The sequence below is a fragment of the Heliangelus exortis genome (assembly GCF_036169615.1).
Source record: "Heliangelus exortis chromosome W unlocalized genomic scaffold, bHelExo1.hap1 SUPER_W_unloc_2, whole genome shotgun sequence".
In the NCBI taxonomy this organism is placed as follows: domain Eukaryota; kingdom Metazoa; phylum Chordata; class Aves; order Apodiformes; family Trochilidae; genus Heliangelus; species Heliangelus exortis.
In genome coordinates this window covers 421,017-438,649 of record NW_027285919.1, presented here as the reverse complement: position 1 = coordinate 438,649, position 17,633 = coordinate 421,017, and the positions used below count along the sequence as shown (strand labels likewise).

General features: G+C 49.9%; 1 protein-coding gene, 1 long non-coding RNA gene and 1 pseudogene across 3 annotated transcripts in view; 1 reads left to right on the top strand and 2 right to left on the bottom strand.

Annotated features, from left to right (window-relative positions):
* Positions 1-17,633, top strand: part of LOC139790612 (uncharacterized) — a 301,741-nt gene that overhangs the window by 89,234 nt on the left and 194,874 nt on the right. The gene's annotated exons all lie outside the window — the stretch shown is intronic.
* On the bottom strand, positions 7,218-8,183 carry LOC139790556 (olfactory receptor 14A16-like; annotated as a pseudogene).
* On the bottom strand, positions 12,370-13,598 carry LOC139790594 (zinc finger protein 3-like). Its single transcript, XM_071732464.1, has one exon. It carries the CDS (start codon positions 13,434-13,436, stop codon positions 12,840-12,842), a length of 597 nt encoding a protein of 198 aa, XP_071588565.1. The 5' UTR covers positions 13,437-13,598; the 3' UTR covers positions 12,370-12,839.

The following is a 17,633-nucleotide window of genomic DNA, read 5'->3' as shown; positions in this document are numbered from 1 at the left end:
ATTGTAATATACAGTATATAATAATAAATATATTAAATACAGTATAGATGAGTATGGACAAGTGTGGATCATTATAAACTAATATAACCAGTATAGACCAGTATAAACCAGTGTAGGCCTCTATAGACCAGTATAAACCTGTATAAACCAATATAGACCAGTATAACCTGTATAAGCCAGTATAGACTAGTATAGACCAGTATAACCAGTACAAAGCAGTATAGACCTGTATAGACCATTAACCAGTATAAACCAGTATTACCAGTATAAACCAGTACAGACCTTTATAGACCAGTATAAACCAGTATATACCAGTATAAAGCAGTATAATCAGTATTGACCAGTATAAACCAGTATAGACCAGTATAAACCTGTATAAGCCAGTACATACAAGTATAACCAGTATAAACCAGTACAGACCAGTACAGACCAGTAATGACCAGTATAACCAGTATAAATGAATATAAGCTGTACAAACCAGTATAGACTAATATAGGCCAGTATAAACCAGAATAAACCAGTATAAACCAGTATAACCAGTATAAACCAGTATAAACCAGCAGAAACCAGTATAGACCACTACAAACCAGTAAACCAGTATAGATCATTATAAACTAGTATAGACCAGTATAGACCAGTTTAATGAGTATAGAGTATATTTAAAGCAGTATAGAGCAGTACAGACTAGTATAGACCAGTATAAACCAGTATAGACCAGTATAATGAGTATATACCAGTATAATCGGTATAACCAATATAGACCAGTACAGCCCAGTATAGATCAGTATAACCAGTATACACAAATATAAGAAGTACAAACCAGTATAGACTAGTATAGGCCAGTATAAGCCAGTATAACCATTGTTACCAGTATAAGCCAGTATAGGTCTTTATAGACCAGTATAAAGCAGTATAGACCAGTAAAAACCAGTATGGACCAATATAAACAAGTAAACCCGTATAGACCAGTATAAACCAGTATAGACCAGTATAATCAGTATAACCAGTATAAATAAGTATAAAATAGTATAGACCAGTACTGACCAATACAGACCAGTATAGACCAGTATAGACCAGTACAGACCAGTACAGACCAGTTGGCTCCAAATCACTCCCATTTGCCTCCCAGTCCCTCCCATTCCCTCCCAATCCCCTCCCAGTTCCCTCCCAGTCTCTCCCAGTCTGTCCAAGCTCCCCCCATCCCCTCCCAATCCCCCCCAAGTTCCCTCCCAGTTCCCCCCAATCCCCTGCCAATCCCTCCCAGTTCCCTCCCATTTCCCTCAATCCCCTCCCAGTTCCCTCCCTATTCCTTCGCAGTCTCTCCCAGTTCCCTCCCATTTCCCTCCCAATCCCTCCCAGTTCCCTCCCAGTCCCTCCCAGTCCCTCCCAGTTCCCTCCCAATCCCTCTCAATCCCTCCCAGTTCCCTCCCATTTCCCCCAATCCCCTCCCAGTTCCCCCCAATCCCCTCCCAAACCCTCCCAGTTCCCTCCCATTTCCCCCAATCCCCTTCCAAGTTCCCTCCCAACCCCTCCCAGTCCCCTCCCGATTCCATCCCAGTCCCCTCCCAGTTCCCTCTCAATCCCTCCCATTTCCCCAATCCCCTCCCAATCCCCTCTAATCCCCTCCCAATCCCCTCCCAGTCCCTCCCAGTCCCTCCCAGTCCCCGGGAGGTTACCAATTTTGTATCTTTTTTGTTTCTTTTCCTTTCTACCTGAGGACATTCCGTCCGTGCTGGGTGATGCCAAGAAGGAGCATTCCCTTCCTGAGGGGGAAATGCAAAGTGCAGCCTGCAGGGCGTTCTTGATGGCAGTGCAGAAAGCAGCTGCCGTAGGAAAGAGAGGCTGCTGCGGGCTTTTGGAAAGGGACACTTGTCATGCATTGCTCCTCCTGCCCCTAAGGGAAGGTGTCCTGCAGGCAGGGCAGGAACGGGCTCGCTGCCGCTGCCCCCATCCCCTCATTGTGTGACAGGACAATCGCTGCCAGCGCTCGGGGCTCCCCGCAGAGACCCCGGTGATGCTGGTGCCATGCGGGGTGGGTGGGTGGGGATCAAGTGGCAGCGTGGGGACAGGAGGGAGCTGAGCGAGCAGCAGCTGCTGGATGGAGGGTACAAGTGGTGGTACTGACAAGGGGGTGGTGACAAGGTGGTGGTGACAAGGTGGTGGAGGCAAATTATCCCAGAGCCTTCCCAGGGAGCCAATGAGAGCAATGTTGTGTTTGGGGAGGTGAGGAGCAATGTTCTCCATGGAGTGCTGGATCTCAAAGACTTTTCCTCACTGTCCAGGTCTCTTGAAGTGACACTCTGCACCGATACCAGTTGAATATACATTTCTAAACTAAAAAAGAGTAAAACAGAATTTAAAAAAATTTTTTATTTGATGCTCTTTTTAATCTTCCTCCAAACTGGAACCTCTTCAATTTGCTGTGCAAGTCTTGAACACTAAAAACATGACAGGGTGACTCATGGCTGCTCAGCACTGTAATGGGCCCCATGGTGCCAGAGGCACTGAGTCCATGATACTCAGGTACTGACAGGAGACTGAAAAAAAAATGTCTTTAGAAGTTAAAGCCAAAACAAAAAACAAAGTTATCGTGAACCATTGATTGGCTCCATTGGGTCCCATTACTGACAAAGCCTCCCCAGAGACTTGTTAGAGAAGGTCACTGGAAGTCATTGCAGGGAGACAAAGGTTCTGTAAAGTTTGCTCTGAAGCCACAGATATTCATTTATTCATTTGTTTCTGTATTGATTGATATATTTATATTATGGATCAGTCAGGTCAGACTCTGAACCCCAGGCAATGGGATATCAGAGCCCACCCCTCTCTTTTTGGTCAGAACTTTCCTGGGGGCAGTGGGGTATGAAGATGAGCAATAAAAACCGTAGGAAAAATGTACAACACCTCCCAGCTACCCCAGGAAGGGGCAAGGAGCAAACCAAGTGCAGAGCCTGAACAGAAACTTCTGCCTGGTGGTGGTGATACAGTGACCATTTCTAAAGTCACCTTTCCAGACACAGACTGTCCAGACAAAGGCCATTCCCATTCCTCTCCAACTGTCCCCTTCTCCTACTCTTTGCTCATTCAGATGCCTCTCCCCTGGGTGCTGCTTTGAGCAGCAGGTTGTTCAAAGCTCACCTGTCTTTCAGCAGCCTGATTGTCTCTTTAGCCACCTCTGTCATGATGATCACATCCCTCTTTTCCCATCTGTCTCTCTAAACCATTTCTCCTCAGATTCTTCTTCACTTTCTCTGTTGGACTTTTCTTGGCTGGCACAAAGGAAAACTCCTGCTGTGCCCGTGTGCAGTCAGTTCTCTGAGGAGAGCAGGTGGGAGGTGGTGCAGTGGAGCTGTAACCTCCAGCTGCAGAGAGGAGAGGATAAGTCTGATGCAAGGACCAGGGATGGAAGTCCCAGGTGGGACATAAAAACAATTGTGGGGTTGGGGGGGGTGAGAAGTTACCCACACTGTGTCAGACTTCAAGAAATTTTTATCAGGAGAAACGAGTTTTCCTTAATCACAGTATGAAAGGAAGGCAGGAGGGCTCTACAGAGGGACCTGGACAGACTGGAGAGTTGGGCTGATTCCAATGGGATGAGGTTCAACAAGGCCAAGTGCTGGGTCCTGCACTTTGGCCACAACAACCCCATGGGGAGCTCCAGGCTGGGCACAGAGTGGTTGGAGAGCAGCCAGAGAGAGAGGGACCTGGGAGCCTGGATTGCCAGGAAGCTGAACATGAGCCAACAGTGTGCCCAGGTAGGCAAGAAGGCCAATGGCATCCTGGCCTGTATCAGGAACAGCGTCACCAGCAGGTCCAAGGAAGTGATTCTGCCCCTGTACTCAGCCCTGGTGAGGCCTCACCTTGAGTACTGCGTCCAGTTCTGGGCCCCTCAGTTCAAGAAGGATATTGAGGTCCTCGAACAGGTCCAAAGGAGGCAACTGGGATGGTGAAGGGACTTGAGCACAGATCCTATGAGGAGAGGCTGAGGGAGCTGGGGCTGTTCAGCCTGGAGAAGAGGAGGCTCAGGGGAGACCTCATCACTCTCTACAACTCCCTGAAAGGAGGTTGGAGCCAGGGGGGGGTTGGGCTCTTTTCCCAGGTAACTCTCAGCAAGACAAGAGGGCAAGGTCTTAAGTTGTGCCGGGGGAGGTTTAGGTTGGATATTAGAAAGAATTTCTTTACTGAGAGGGTGATCAAGCATTGGAATGGGCTGCTCCGGGAAGTAGTGGATTCTCCATCCCTGAAGATATTTAAAAGGAGACTGGATGTGGCACTCGGTGCCATGGTCTAGTAACTGCAGCGGTAGTGGATCAAGGGTTGGACTTGATGATCTCTGAGGTCCCTTCCAACCCAGCCAATTCTATGATTCTATGAAATGTTCCTCCTTAACTACAGTGGGAAAACCTCTCCAATTAGCTGTACAAGTCTTGAAGATGTGAAGAATATCCCATGGAGAGCCATGGCCCTTTAGTGCTCTCTGTATTTCACTGAGCCCCAGGGTGTGTTTGGTGCTGAGTCCATGATCCTCAGGTGCTGAGAGATGAATGAACAAACTGCTCCAGAAGTCAGAATGGAACCTGAAAGTACCTTGAAGCATTGATTGGCCCCGCTGAGGACCATTGCTGCCAGAGCCTCCCCATGGCCTTGTTAGAGCAGATCACTGGAGGCCATGATTGCAGGGAGGCAAAGATTCTGTATAGGTGGCTCTGAAAGCAAGGATTTTTCATTATTTATTTATTAATGCAGCATTGAGGACAAACTCTGACCTCCAGTCGATAAAAAGGCAGAGCCCATCCCTCACTTGTAGGTCAGGACTCTTCCTACAGACAGTACAGTATGAAAATGTGTAATAAATATTCTGACATGTCTTGACCTCCCCAAGAAGGGGAAAGGAAGTCCAGAGCATCAGGACAAAATTACTCCTGGTAGACCATGGTGGTTGATGCAGCTGCCATGTCTGAGGTGACAAAGCCCTTGGTCCTGCTGGGCCTTTCAGCCTTCCAGAGCCCTTGGCCATCTCTCCTGCAGGCTGCCCTACTGTAGCAAGACAAACCTTTTTTAGGGCACAGCGCTCCAAGGTCCAAACAGGTGTTCCAGCAGAAACACACGAATAGTGCTCTGAGTCTAATGCTCTCAGGGCTGACCAGCCTGGATCAGTGCTACTGCTCCGAAAGTGGCCAGCCTCTGGCTTCCTCAGGTGTGAGCTTTATTGGCCCCCTAATCCTGCTCATGCGCAGTAGGGGCCCACCCTAATCAGGCACAGGTGGGCTTAACACGAGGTCATGCCCACTACCTGGCAATTAGTGCCACCTGATTGCCTCATTTCACTACACCCTACACTGTCCATGCCTGCAGCTCCTTCTTTAAGCTGCTTTAAAGAGGCTTTAAACTGAAGGAGAAGGAGGGATTGCAATGATCACCCCTACAACTGATCTGGGATTAAACCAGTCCTGCTGACCCCGGGAGTCAAGCCTGGACTTTCCCAGGGCTGCCCTGAAGCCTTGGTGGTGACGTGGTGAGAGTTATTGGGGGCGAGGGGGGAGGAACATGGTACGATTTTTCTATGTATTTTTATATATTTAGTATTTTTTCCTTTTTGTCATTACTGTTTCATTAAAGCTGTGAAGTTTAGTTTCCAACCCATAAGTCTCTCTCCCTTATTCTCTCTCCTTTCTTTATCAGGGTGGGGAGTGGCATTAATACAGAGATTTTGTCATTTGGTTAATTGGTGGCCCAGCATTGAACCCTGACAGATTTATTGGCGCCCAACGTGGGGCTTTAAGCTAATTAGCTCAAGCCCAGTTCAAATTTCAACTCATTTATATGAAAAGTTTGAATTTTGAGTCCGGTGGGAGGATACCCAGATTGCTCCGCTGAGTGGGAATCAAACAATTTTCTTTGGAAATTTCACAGGGTTGGAAATTAAACCAATCATGCTGCACCTTTGGCTCTCAGGGTGTGTGATCTGTGGCTTTTTATCTGGGATTAGTGTTGCTCTGTGGTTCATTCCTGGTAAGAGCTGCTTAAGAACCATAGTTTTGGTATGGTCTTCAACAGTGTGTACATGGTACAATGGTTTTTCACACAGCTAGGAGATACACATAGGATACACATTTCATGCCCATTGGACATATCCCTATAAAGAGGAAATAGACTGCCCACAGGTCAAAGCACCCACACTGGGATAAGCTCTCAGGTATCTGAAAGAATTGGCTGTACGAGATGTGATCTATACCATGATGAGACTGTAGATCCTTATCACATGCCATGCCCTAAGCCTGTGAGGCAAAGGTTTGTGCATGCTGCACCATCCCCATTTAACCCTACACTATCAGTAATGTTATAGGTTCCAGCCTGGGCCATGGCCAAGGTGAGTCCCTGTCAGGGGCAGACCCTGGATTTGTCCTTCTGGTATGTCCTGAGGCTCCTGCCCATCCGAGCTCCCCTCCTGTGCCCTTTCCCTGAGCACAGAGCCCTGCAGACCCCTTCAGTACAGACTCAGGCACAGAGGGTGTTGAGTCCCTCAGCCCAGCTCTGCTGCTGGTATCAAATCCCCACCTGTCCCTACTCTGGCTTCCCACGGGGAGTTTCTGACCCCACTGAAACCTCCCACCCTCAACTGAAAAGGTCATCCTGGGATGCTCTCCCATTGTCCCACGGGTGAATAATTCACACAGATGTTAGAAATGACTTTGGATTAATTTTTATTTTTTGGGTTTTGAATTGTTCCTATAACAACCTGGCCATTCATGGCCTAGAAATGCCAATTCTTTCTTTGTATGGAAGTGTTGGGGACCAGGTCAGATTCCAATATGGTCCCTCAGGGGTCTATAACAGGACCAGTCCTGTTCAATATCTTCACCAGTGACACAGAGAGTGGCATCACGTGCACCCTCAGGGAATTTGAAAGTGACACCATGCTGAGTGGGTCACGTGAGACACTGGAAGGACAGGATGTCAAGTAGAGCAGATGGTTTTAGTTAGTGGAAAATCAAGGACTCTGAGTAAGTGTTAGAACAAATCTTAAAACAGAACCCGGTGAGACAAAGAACAGACATTTGTGAGTTTTAGCAATACATATCTAAACATTAATAAGGAACATAACCATGAATGACAACAAAAAGAGAGGGAACGATAAACCCAATAGTTACAGACAAAAAACAAACAATCAAATCCCCCCCCACAAATAAACAAAAGAAGGCAATAAGATATTGTGAGACTCATTTGTGGAGATCGGTGATGAATTTTTCATTGTTGAAAGATGTCAATGGAATAATTTTACAGAGAGAACCCTTGAGCTCCTGGTTCCTCATGCTGTAGATGAGGGGGTTCACTGCTGGAGGAACCACCGAGTATAAAAATGACACCACCAGATCCATGGAAGGGGAGAAGACGGAGAGGGGCTTCAGGTAGGCAAAGATGGCTGTGCTGATGAACAGGGAGACCACAGCCAGGTGAGGGAGGCACATGGAAAAGGCTTTGTGCCTTCCCTGCTCAGACGGGATCTTTAGCACAGCCCTGAAGATCTCCACATAGGACACCACGATGAAAACAAAACACACAAATGATAAAGAGGCACTGACCACAAGAAGCCCAATTTCCCTGAGGTAGGAGTGTGAGCAGGAGAGCTTGAGGATCTGGGGAATTTCACAGAAGAACTGGTCCAGGGCACTGCCCTGGCAGAGGGGCAGGGAAAATGTATTGGCTGTGTGCAGCAGAGCAGTGAGAAACCCAGTGCCCCAGGCAGCTGCTGCCATGTGGACACAAGCTCTGCTGCCCAGGAGGGTCCCGTAGTGCAGGGGTTTGCAGATGGCCACGGAGCGGTCGTAGGACATGATGGTCAGGAGAGAGAATTCTGCTGTGATGAAGAAGAAAAAGAAAAAAGACCTGTGCAGCACATGCCTTGTAGGAGATGTCCGTGTTGTCCCCGAGGGAACTGGCCATGGCTTTGGGCAGAGTGGTGGAGATGGATCCCAGGTCGAGGAGGGAGAGGTTGAGGAGGAAGAAGTACATGGGGGTGTGGAGGTGGTGGTCACAGGCGATGGTGGTGATGATGAGGCTGTTGCCCAGGAGGGCAGCCAGGTAGATGCCCAGGAAGAGCCAGAAGTGCAAGAGCTGCAGCTCCCGCCTGTCTGCAAATGCCAGGAGGAGGAACTGCCTGATGGAGCTGCTGTTGGACATCTGCTGATTCTAAAAGGCATGGGGAGCTGTTTGAGGAGGAAACACAAAAATTTAGGAGATGATTCTCTGAAAAATGAGACCCATTTCCCCTTCCATATCCCCATCCTACACACATACACTTCTCTAGGAGTTCTTCCTTGAAGCCCACAGCTGCAGCGCTGCTTGTTGCTGTTTGTGTCAGGAGGAGGAGAGATTCTGTTCACTGACTGCCAAGGAGTCATTCCAGCTCTACAACAGGGTCTTCATGGAAACCATGGGGACAGGGACCAGTCCTGGAGTGGACATTTTTCATATGAGATTGTTGGTAATGCCAAAGGCACTGCAGCTGCTGTGGAGGAACCCTCACAACAGAAGGCAGCTTAAGAGGCTTATTTTTGTATTTTGGTTTTTTTTTAGACCTCCCACCATCTCCTCTGAGGAGTGTTCTTGGGTATCAGAACCCCTCAGCATTGCTGCAGCACTCAGACAGAACAGAGTGAGCAAAGAGCATTGCCTGCAGCTGCATGCAGAGAAGGGGGAGCTGGGCTGTGTCTCTGCCTCTCCCTGCTGACAGCAGAGGGACCCAGCTCAGAGCACTCAGTGTCTGACCCTTTCTCAAGGTCTCAGCACCCCGTTTCCAGCCCAGGACACACCAGGCTCATTGTGCCCCCTGGAAGGCAGCTCCCAGCTTGGACAGACAGCCCAAGGAGACAGCCCAGGGATGGAATGAGGGCATCTGATGAAGGGAGGTCAGCTTCCTGCCCAGCCTCACTCAGACTGCACTGCCCAGAGCCTCCCAGGGCAGAGCACAGCTGGACACCTCCTTGCCTGAAACCATCTGCATGGCAGGAGCCCCAAGAGCTGTGCCTGCAGCTGAAACTCCTGCTGCCAGCCTGACATCAACAGCAAGAGCAGCTGAGGGGGGCATGGAGAGAGGCAGAGGAAAGGCACTCAGGAAAGCCTTTCCCTCCCCCAGCCCTGCACAACCCCTCCCAGATGGTGATAATGCCTGGCAGGCACCTCCAGCCCCTGGGCAGGGGGAGGTGGGCACATGGCAGCACAGATGCACTTCAGCTCTCCTGTGAGCAGATGGAGGAGGAGGTGCCCAACACCCCAGAGCTCATGGGCTGGCTGAGGGCTCTGCTGTCACACAGACCCTGATGAACCTGGGAAGGTGATGCTGGATGTATCTGTAGGGTAAAGGAGGGTGAAAGCACTGGCTGAGGTTCCTAGAACACAGGAGGGTGATGGTGTAGGGACTCACAGCCCCTGATCTCACCTCCCCATATTAGGTTCTATCCCACCCTAACAACACAGAAAATTACAGCCTGACAAAAGCCAAGTTCTCAATACAAATCTCTGCCCTGATTTTGCCTATGAAAATCCCTTCAAAAATATTCTGGTGTGATCTGGATATGTGAGCATTGCTGACCCACAGAAACGTCATAAAACCAGAAGGACCCTGCGCTGTGCTCCCTGTCTCCTGCCAGCCACAGCTTCTGCCAGCACCAGGGAGCTCCCTGGGCAGGCTGAGAGCTGCCCCTGGCAGGCAGGCAGGCAGGCAGCAGAGTCCCTGCCCCAGCACACAGCCCCTGGGCTGCAGGACCCTGCTCTGAAGGACAGCCCTGGGCACCCCTGCCTGCACACACCCCCTCAGCCCCTGCAGCCATCCCCAGCAGAAGGCAGCCCCATGGCCTCTCCCTCTGACGCTGCTCCAGGACAGCCCTGCTCTGCCAAACCTTTTCCTCCTGCCCACCAAAATCCTCCGGAGGCATCCCAGCAGCTGTGGCCCAGGCTGCCAGCTGGAGAAGGAAGACCCCCTCCAGGAAGCCCAGCTTCACTGCCCTGCAGCCAGAGACTCACCATGGCAGAGGCTGGGAAGATTTCTCTCTCCCCCAGCCCAGGCAGCTCTCAGCTCTCCTCCCAGCCCAGGCTGCCTTTCTCCTCTCTCTGCCTCCTCTCTCTGCCCTGCCCTGCTGCCTGCAGGCAGTGCCCTCAGCCCTGCTGCGCTCTGCAGAGGAGCTGCTCCTGCCCAGAGCTCTCTCTCTGCAGCACTCTCTGCTTGCCAGCAGCTCTCTCAGGCTCAGGAGCCCGGCCCAGCAGCACAGGACCAGCGCCAGACTTGGCCACTTGCTCAGCTCTCTCGGGGCTCCCTCCAGCTCTCCCTGGGGCTCCCCAGGAACCCAATGGGACACACACTGAAGTCATGGCTCATGTCCCCTCCCTCCCTCCTTTCCAGCACAGCCACTTCCCCTCTAGAGACACAACCTCTGCTTCTCCCACTCTCCCACTGGACACCCAGGCAGTGCCAGGGGGAATCTCCTTTCCCTCCTCTTCCCACGCAAGCCACGGGTGACACTGGAGGTGCCGGGGCTGCTCCAACCTCAGTCAGGGCAGCTGCTCAATTGAGTGGCCAAGCACAGCCCTGGGGGGCTACAGGAAATGTCAGGGCACTCCAGCACAACCACCTGCTGCTGGCACAACAGCACAGGACTGTCACATCCCATGGCCTGACCCAGACAACAGCCAAAGGAGATTCCATCTCCCAGGCCAGAGTTTTCCTTTCAGGGAAAAGTTACCCTCTGAGGGTAAACAAGGAGTGACAGCCTCCTGACACCATGCGAGTACCCCTTGATCAGATTAAGATGAAAGGAAACTCAAGGTCTATTTCTCTACAGTCAAAACATCAATTCTGGAGCTCTAAGAATTGAAGTTTATTTTCAAGTAATTTTTAGGGAACACAAATCACTCACAAGTATGCATGAATATAGATATTCTAAAAGCACAAAAGTAGATACTTCAGTGTTCAGGCTGTGCAATCACAAAGGCTGATTGTTTGGATCACAAAAACCACATACTCAAATGACATCTCAAGACAGTGCAATCCCCTCACCCCATGAGTCCAAATATCACAAGGCACGATGATATCATAAGGCAATATCATAAGGCAATGATATCATGATGGCTACAAGCTTAGCATCTTCACTCCAGCTTCTTCAGTTCAGGCAGTGGTGATATGTATGATGTGCAGAGTCCTTGTTCTTCAAGCAGGGTCACCTCCAAAGCTAAGGGTTCTGTAGCAACATCCTTGGGACTTGATGTACCTGGGAATTTAGTTCTCAAAAACATTTTCTAATTCAATTGTTCAAGAGGTGCACTTTACAAACTGATGTCTTTTAGGACAGTAAAAGGGCACTCCAAATGAGAGACTTTATGAAAGCATTACATGCACTAACATTATTCACTATGTACCATGATCAGAAACTTTACAACAGTAGAACATAACAAAACCAAATACGAATGGAGGATTTACACAAATGCAGCACAATATTTCTAAAAAAGAACACATAATTAATTTTACTCAGTTTTTGTCCCTCTGTAGACTTTGGCAACCTTCTTATATCCCATAATCTCCTCTCATGGATAAGTTTTCCATAGTAATTACATTCCATTATCACACATACCCTTGCCATACACACACACCTACCCATATTAGTCACCTAGTAAATTTTCATGAGACTCCTTTAAACTATTGCTTATACATTTCTACTACATCTATACTTATACTTCTATAAAACTATTGCACATATGTTTCTCTAAACTACTACTTTAATTCCTTTAAAACTACTGCTTCAAAGGAAATCAATCAAGAAAGAAAGCAAGGAAGATTTTCTGGGGCTTTTCATCCAGATTCTTTTCTACTGAGCTCTCACTAACCCGTTCAATCATCTTGAAAAACTATTGGAGTTGTAATTCTCTTATTTCAGGAGACAACTGACAGAAGCCTTACTGCAGGCTGCTCGAGGTGTCCTAACACATCACCCATGGTGTCACAGAGGTTTCAGGAGAGCTCATGAAGCATCCCTCCTGACAGGCAAGGAGCAGTAACGCTCCTCTGAAGAGCTGTGCCAGCTCCTGGAGTCTGCAGGCATCTACAAGGTGGTGAAGGGTCTGGAGAAGAAGTGCTCTGAGGAGAGACTGAGGGAATTGGGAATGTGCAGTTGGGAGAAGATGAGGCTGAGAGGAGAGCTTCTTGCTCTCTACAACTCCCTGACAGGAGGTTGTGTTGAGGTGGGTGCTGGCCTCTTCTCTCAAGTGAACAATGAGAGGACAAGAGGACATGGCCTGAAGTTGCACCAGGGGAGGTTTAGGTCAGATCTCTCATTTCTTTTCTGAGAGAGTAGTTAGGTGTTGAAATGGTCAGTCCAGGCAGGTGGTAGAATCAACATCCCTGGAAGGATTTAAAAACCATGTAGTAGAGATGATCCTGCTCTGTTGCTGTCAGCATTGTCCTGCAGTCTGCTGCCTCCCTCTTCTACTGCTCCCTCAGCTGCACGCCCAGCCTGGTGTGCAGGAAAAGTGTCCAGGATCCCATCCTGCCACATCCCTTTAGGAGGGTGTCATAATTGGAAATACTTTTCTGTTTTTTCCTTATTTTGAAAAAAGCCTTCATGACGCTGAAACAAATATTAGAAGTCAAATTTTGGATGGGACATGAAGTGGTTCCTGAGCTGACTCCATTTTGTTTTCCGCAAGAAAATGAAGAAAGCATCATTGGTGTGATGGAGCTTGGAAAATGAGGTCAACTTGACCCTTCATACTTGGTGATGGCTGTGCTGGGTCAGGTAATGACAGATGAAATCTGATTTTCAGTAAAATCTCTTCTTGCACTGGGTGTAGCTTTAATGTTTTTCACTGGTATGGAGGCGTTGATGGTTCTTCAAATCGGAGCTTTGATGGAAGCTCTTCCCGCACTCGGGACACTTGTAAGGACGTTCACCCCTATGGAACCGTCGGTGTCGGCTGAGACCTGAGCTGGATGTGAAGCCCTTCCCACACTGGGGACACGTGTAGGGCTTTTCCTCAGAGTGGACATGTTGGTGATTAATCCAAGACGTGCTGTTGTTGAAGGCTTTCCCACAGTGAGTGCAGGGATACAACTTCTCTCCTGTATGGATGCGGCGATGGCGTGATAAATTGGAAGTGTGGGAAAACTCCTTCCCACACTCCAGACACTTATAGGGTTTCTCTCCCTTGTGAATGTGGTGATGCTGTGATAAACTGGATCTGTGGGAAAACTCCTTCCCACACTCCAGACACTTATAGGGCTTCTCTCCTGTGTGGATGCGGCGATGCTTTGATAAATTGGAACTGCAATTAAACTCCTTCCCACACTCAGAACATTTAAAGGGTTTCTCACCCGTATGGATCCGTTGATGCTGGATAAAAACTGATCTCCTTTTAAAACCTTTCCCGCAGTCAGGGCAGGTGTAGGACATGGTGCCTGTGTGATGGTGTCACTGTTGGACCAGATTCAAGCTGTCGCTAAACCGTCTCCCGCAGTCAGGACATCTCTGGGGTCTCTAACCCTGATGGATTTTCTGATGGTGGAGATGGGCTGAGTGGATCCTAAACCTTCTCCTGCGTTACTCGCCGATGTCAAATTTGAATCCTGGATGGATTCAATTATTTTTATCCAAAATCACACTTTGACTGAAAGCTTTCCTTTTCCTTAAGGCACCCAGTGAGGTTTTTTCCCAGACTGAGTCACCCCATTTTTGGGAAAGAAGCCCTAGTGTGCTAACAAAGTAGAGTTTGGGCTTTTTGTGAGGTGAAGGCAGCCAAAATCTACATCAAACTTACTGTGAGTGAAAATGGAGTGTGAGGTGAAATAGGGAGGTTAACCATAGAGTTGGACACCCACTGATCATCCTTTACTTCCTCTTTAGGATCTACGCTGGCACCCAAAACGCAAAGGGGCCACTGTGTGGGGCAGGGGGTGCTGGGGTTTTCAGCCACTCCTGCCTTGAGCTGTGATGACCCAATTGTACTGACACTGCAAGAGGTAATTTAGGTCTCCCCCATTGCTGTCTTAAACCCCTGGGGTGATTTGGGGGTCTTATAACTCAATCAACCACTTTGGTTTGAGTTTGGATTCCCCGTCATGGTACCAAATCCCACCAAGACCTTGGGATTCCCCTATTGCACCCACATGCAGGATGAGCTGTCATCCACTGGGATGACTTGGGGTCTCCTGAGATATTTTTGGAGCCCCCAATATTGGCTCTTCAGCCCTGGGATTATTAAGTCCCCTGGAAGCATTCCAGACTTGCCATCATTACCCCTGGCTCCAGGGTGATTTGAGGGTCCCAAGTTGCAGCACCAAAACCTGCGGGATGACTCTGGGGTCCCCTGTCACAGCCCTGCCCACCAGTATATATTGGGGTCCCCCAAAATCATTTGGAGGGAGCTAAAATCACAGCTTCTCCACCTTCCTTAAACAGGTGGGGGGGTCACCAATTGCACCACGCTCACCCCAGGGATAAGTTTAGTTCCCCCCCTCTCACCCATCCCCCTCCCTCCTCCATCTTGTGCTGCTCACCCCCAGTTTGGGCAGTTCTGGGATAACCACCCCCTCCCATCACCTCCCATCACCTCTCGGTACCTGCAGGGGGAGCACAGCCCAGGCCGGTCAGGAGGGGGGGGCGATGCTCTGGCAGTCACCAGATGGGGGGTCCTGGCTGCAGGGCGGGGGGTGTGAGTGCAGTCCCAAGGTGGAGGAGCAAAACCTCCTGGGAGCTGCAGCGCGATCACGGGAAGCAGCAGGGGGAGGAAGAAAAGGTGGGGAGGGGCCTCGGGGGGAAGGGACCAGACCCGAGGGGTGAGGTTGGAAGTTGGCAGGGGGGGAAACCAGGGTTGTGTCCTGGGGGGTTGGGGACATCAGGCTTGTGGCATGGGCCACATGGGAGGGGACACATCAGAGCTGGGTGGTGCTGACCCAACCTCAACACAAAGTCCAAGGGCCCTGGAGATAAGAGGCTGTTAATTCACAGCTTTCAGGTGTAAACTCAGGGGGACAATGACCAACCCAGGTATGGTTACTGCCGTGAAGGTTATTCTTTTTCCTCCATTTCCGTTTCACACTCAGCTTGTTTCTGATCCTGGGACAGAAATCACTCTAAAATGATTTTTTCTCTTCAGAGCACCTCAATTTTTGGGATGCTGCAGACTCCCAACTCTGCAAGGGTAAGAGAGATCAGGAACATTTTTCTGGGTTCCCCACAACTCTTCAATGAGGGTTCCACAGGAACCATGGGTTAAAGTCCAGGGCAGCTGCTCTGAACTGGCCAACCCCAGTGTTCCACAGAATGACCAACAGTCTCCCTGTAGAGCAGGAAGTTGGTCCAGATGACATTCAAGGTCCCTTCCAGCTCAAATCATTCTATGACTACAGTGTGGAAATGGCTTGGCTCCTCAACCCTCTTGAAGAGGTTGGGGGGTCGCTAATCTTGCTGCCCTCACCCCAGGGATAAGTTTAGTTCCCTCTTTCACCCATCCCCCTCCATCCCCCATCTTGTGCTGCTCACCCCCAGTTTGGGCAGTACTGAGAAAACCACCCCCCTCCCATCACCTCCCATCACCTCCCATCACCTCTCGGTACCTGCAGGGGGAGCACAGCCCAGGCCGGTCGGGAGGGGGGGGCGATGCTCTGGTGGTCACCAGTTGGGGGGTCCTGGCTGCAGGGCGGGGGGTGTGGGTGCAGTCCCAAGGTGGAGGAGCAAAACCTCCTGGGAGCTGCAGCGCAATCACAGGAAGTGCGGGGGGAGGAAGAAAAGGGGGGGAGGGGCCTCGGGGGGGAGGGACCAGACCTGGTTGGTGAGGTTGGAAGTTGGCAGGGGGGGGAAACCAGGGTTGTGTCCTGGGGGGTTGGGGACATCAGGCTTGTGGCACGGGAGGAGACACATCAGAGCTGGGTGGTGCTGACCCAACCTCAACACAAAGCCCACAGGCCCTGGAGATAAGAGGCTGTTAATTCACTGCTTTCAGGTGTAAACTCGGGGGACAATGACCAACCCAGGTCAGGGTTACTCCCCTGAAGGTTCTTCCTTCATTTCCATTTCACACTCAGTTTGTTTCTGCTCATAGAAGAGAATTCATTCTAAAATAGTTTTTCTCTTCACAGAACCTTGAGTTTTCGGAGGCTGCAGACTCCAAATAAACAAGAGCAAGGGACAGCAGAAGTGTTGTGTTGGGTTCTCCACAGCTCTGGAATGAGGGATCCATGTGACCATGATCTAAAGTCCAGGGCAGCTGCTCCCACGTGGCCAACCCCAGTGTTCCACGGTATGACCACACACACCCTTCCTGTAGAGCAGGAAGTTGGACTAGATGACCTTTCAAGGTCCCTTCCTACCCAAACCATTCTGTGACTGAAGTTTTGGGGGATGGCTTGGCTTCTTCCATGGCTCCCTTCCCCAGTGGGTCGCATCCTACCAGGCAATGTTCCCACACCTGGGAGCTCCTCCTTCTCCACTTGCCATGACCATCACCGTCCCAGAGTAGCCATCGTTATCATCAATCAACACATAATCAAACAAACTGTCCTTGTAGCTTAACATCAAAGCATAGCACTGAAAATGCTAAGACAACACCAACAAAATGTCCAAGGACAAAAGACTTAGTCCTAACCTTGCCATTGATTATTGCCACACATATACATGCAAGTCTCCACCCCCCAGTGTAAGTGTCCTCAGCTATCTTATCAAGACAAGAGGAGCAGGTATCAGGCACACTGCAGGCAAACTGCAGCCCAAGAGACCTGGCTTAGCCACACCCCCCCTGGTGTTCAGCAGTAATTAACTTACCCAGGGGGGGAGGTTGGAAGTTGGAAGGGGGGGGAAACCAGGGTTGTGTCCTGGGGGGTTGGGGACATCAGGCTTGTGGCATGAGCAGGGGGAGGGGACACATCAGAGCTGGGTGGTGCTGACCCAACCTCAACACAAAGCCCACAGGCCCTGGAGATAAGAGGCTGTTAATTCACTGCTTTCAGGTGTAAACTCAGGGGGACAATGACCAACCCAGTGGGTACTGCTCTGAGAGTTCTTTCTTATCCTTCACTTCCACTTCACGCTCATCTTGTTTCTGATCCTGAGCAGAATTAACTCTAAAATATATATTTTCTGTTCAGAGCACCTCAAGTTTTTGGAGGATTCAGACTCAAACTAAACCAGAGCAAGGGAGATCAGAAGTGCTGTGTTGGGTTCTCTCCTGCTCCGGAAAGAGCGATACGTGTGACCATGATCTAAAATCCAGGGAAGATGCTTTGACCTAAAAAAATTCACCTCAGTCCATCGACCCAGCCTATCCAGATCCCTCTCTAGAACTTTTCTAGTCTCTGGCAGATCCACACTTCTACCCAACTTGGTGTCATCTGCAAACTGCCTGAGGGTGCACTCACCCCCTTGTCCAGATCATTGATAAAGAGACTGAAGCAGAGCAGTCCCAGCACCCTGGGGAACACCACTGGTGAGCAGCCACCAGCTGGACTGAGCTCCACTCAGCACAACTCTTTGGGCCCAGACATCAGCCAGGGTTTGACCCACTGAAGAGGCCACTGCTCTAGGCCAGATGTAGCCAGTTCCTCCAGAAGGATTTTCTGGACAATGCTGCTGAAGTCTTTACTAATGTCAAGGTAG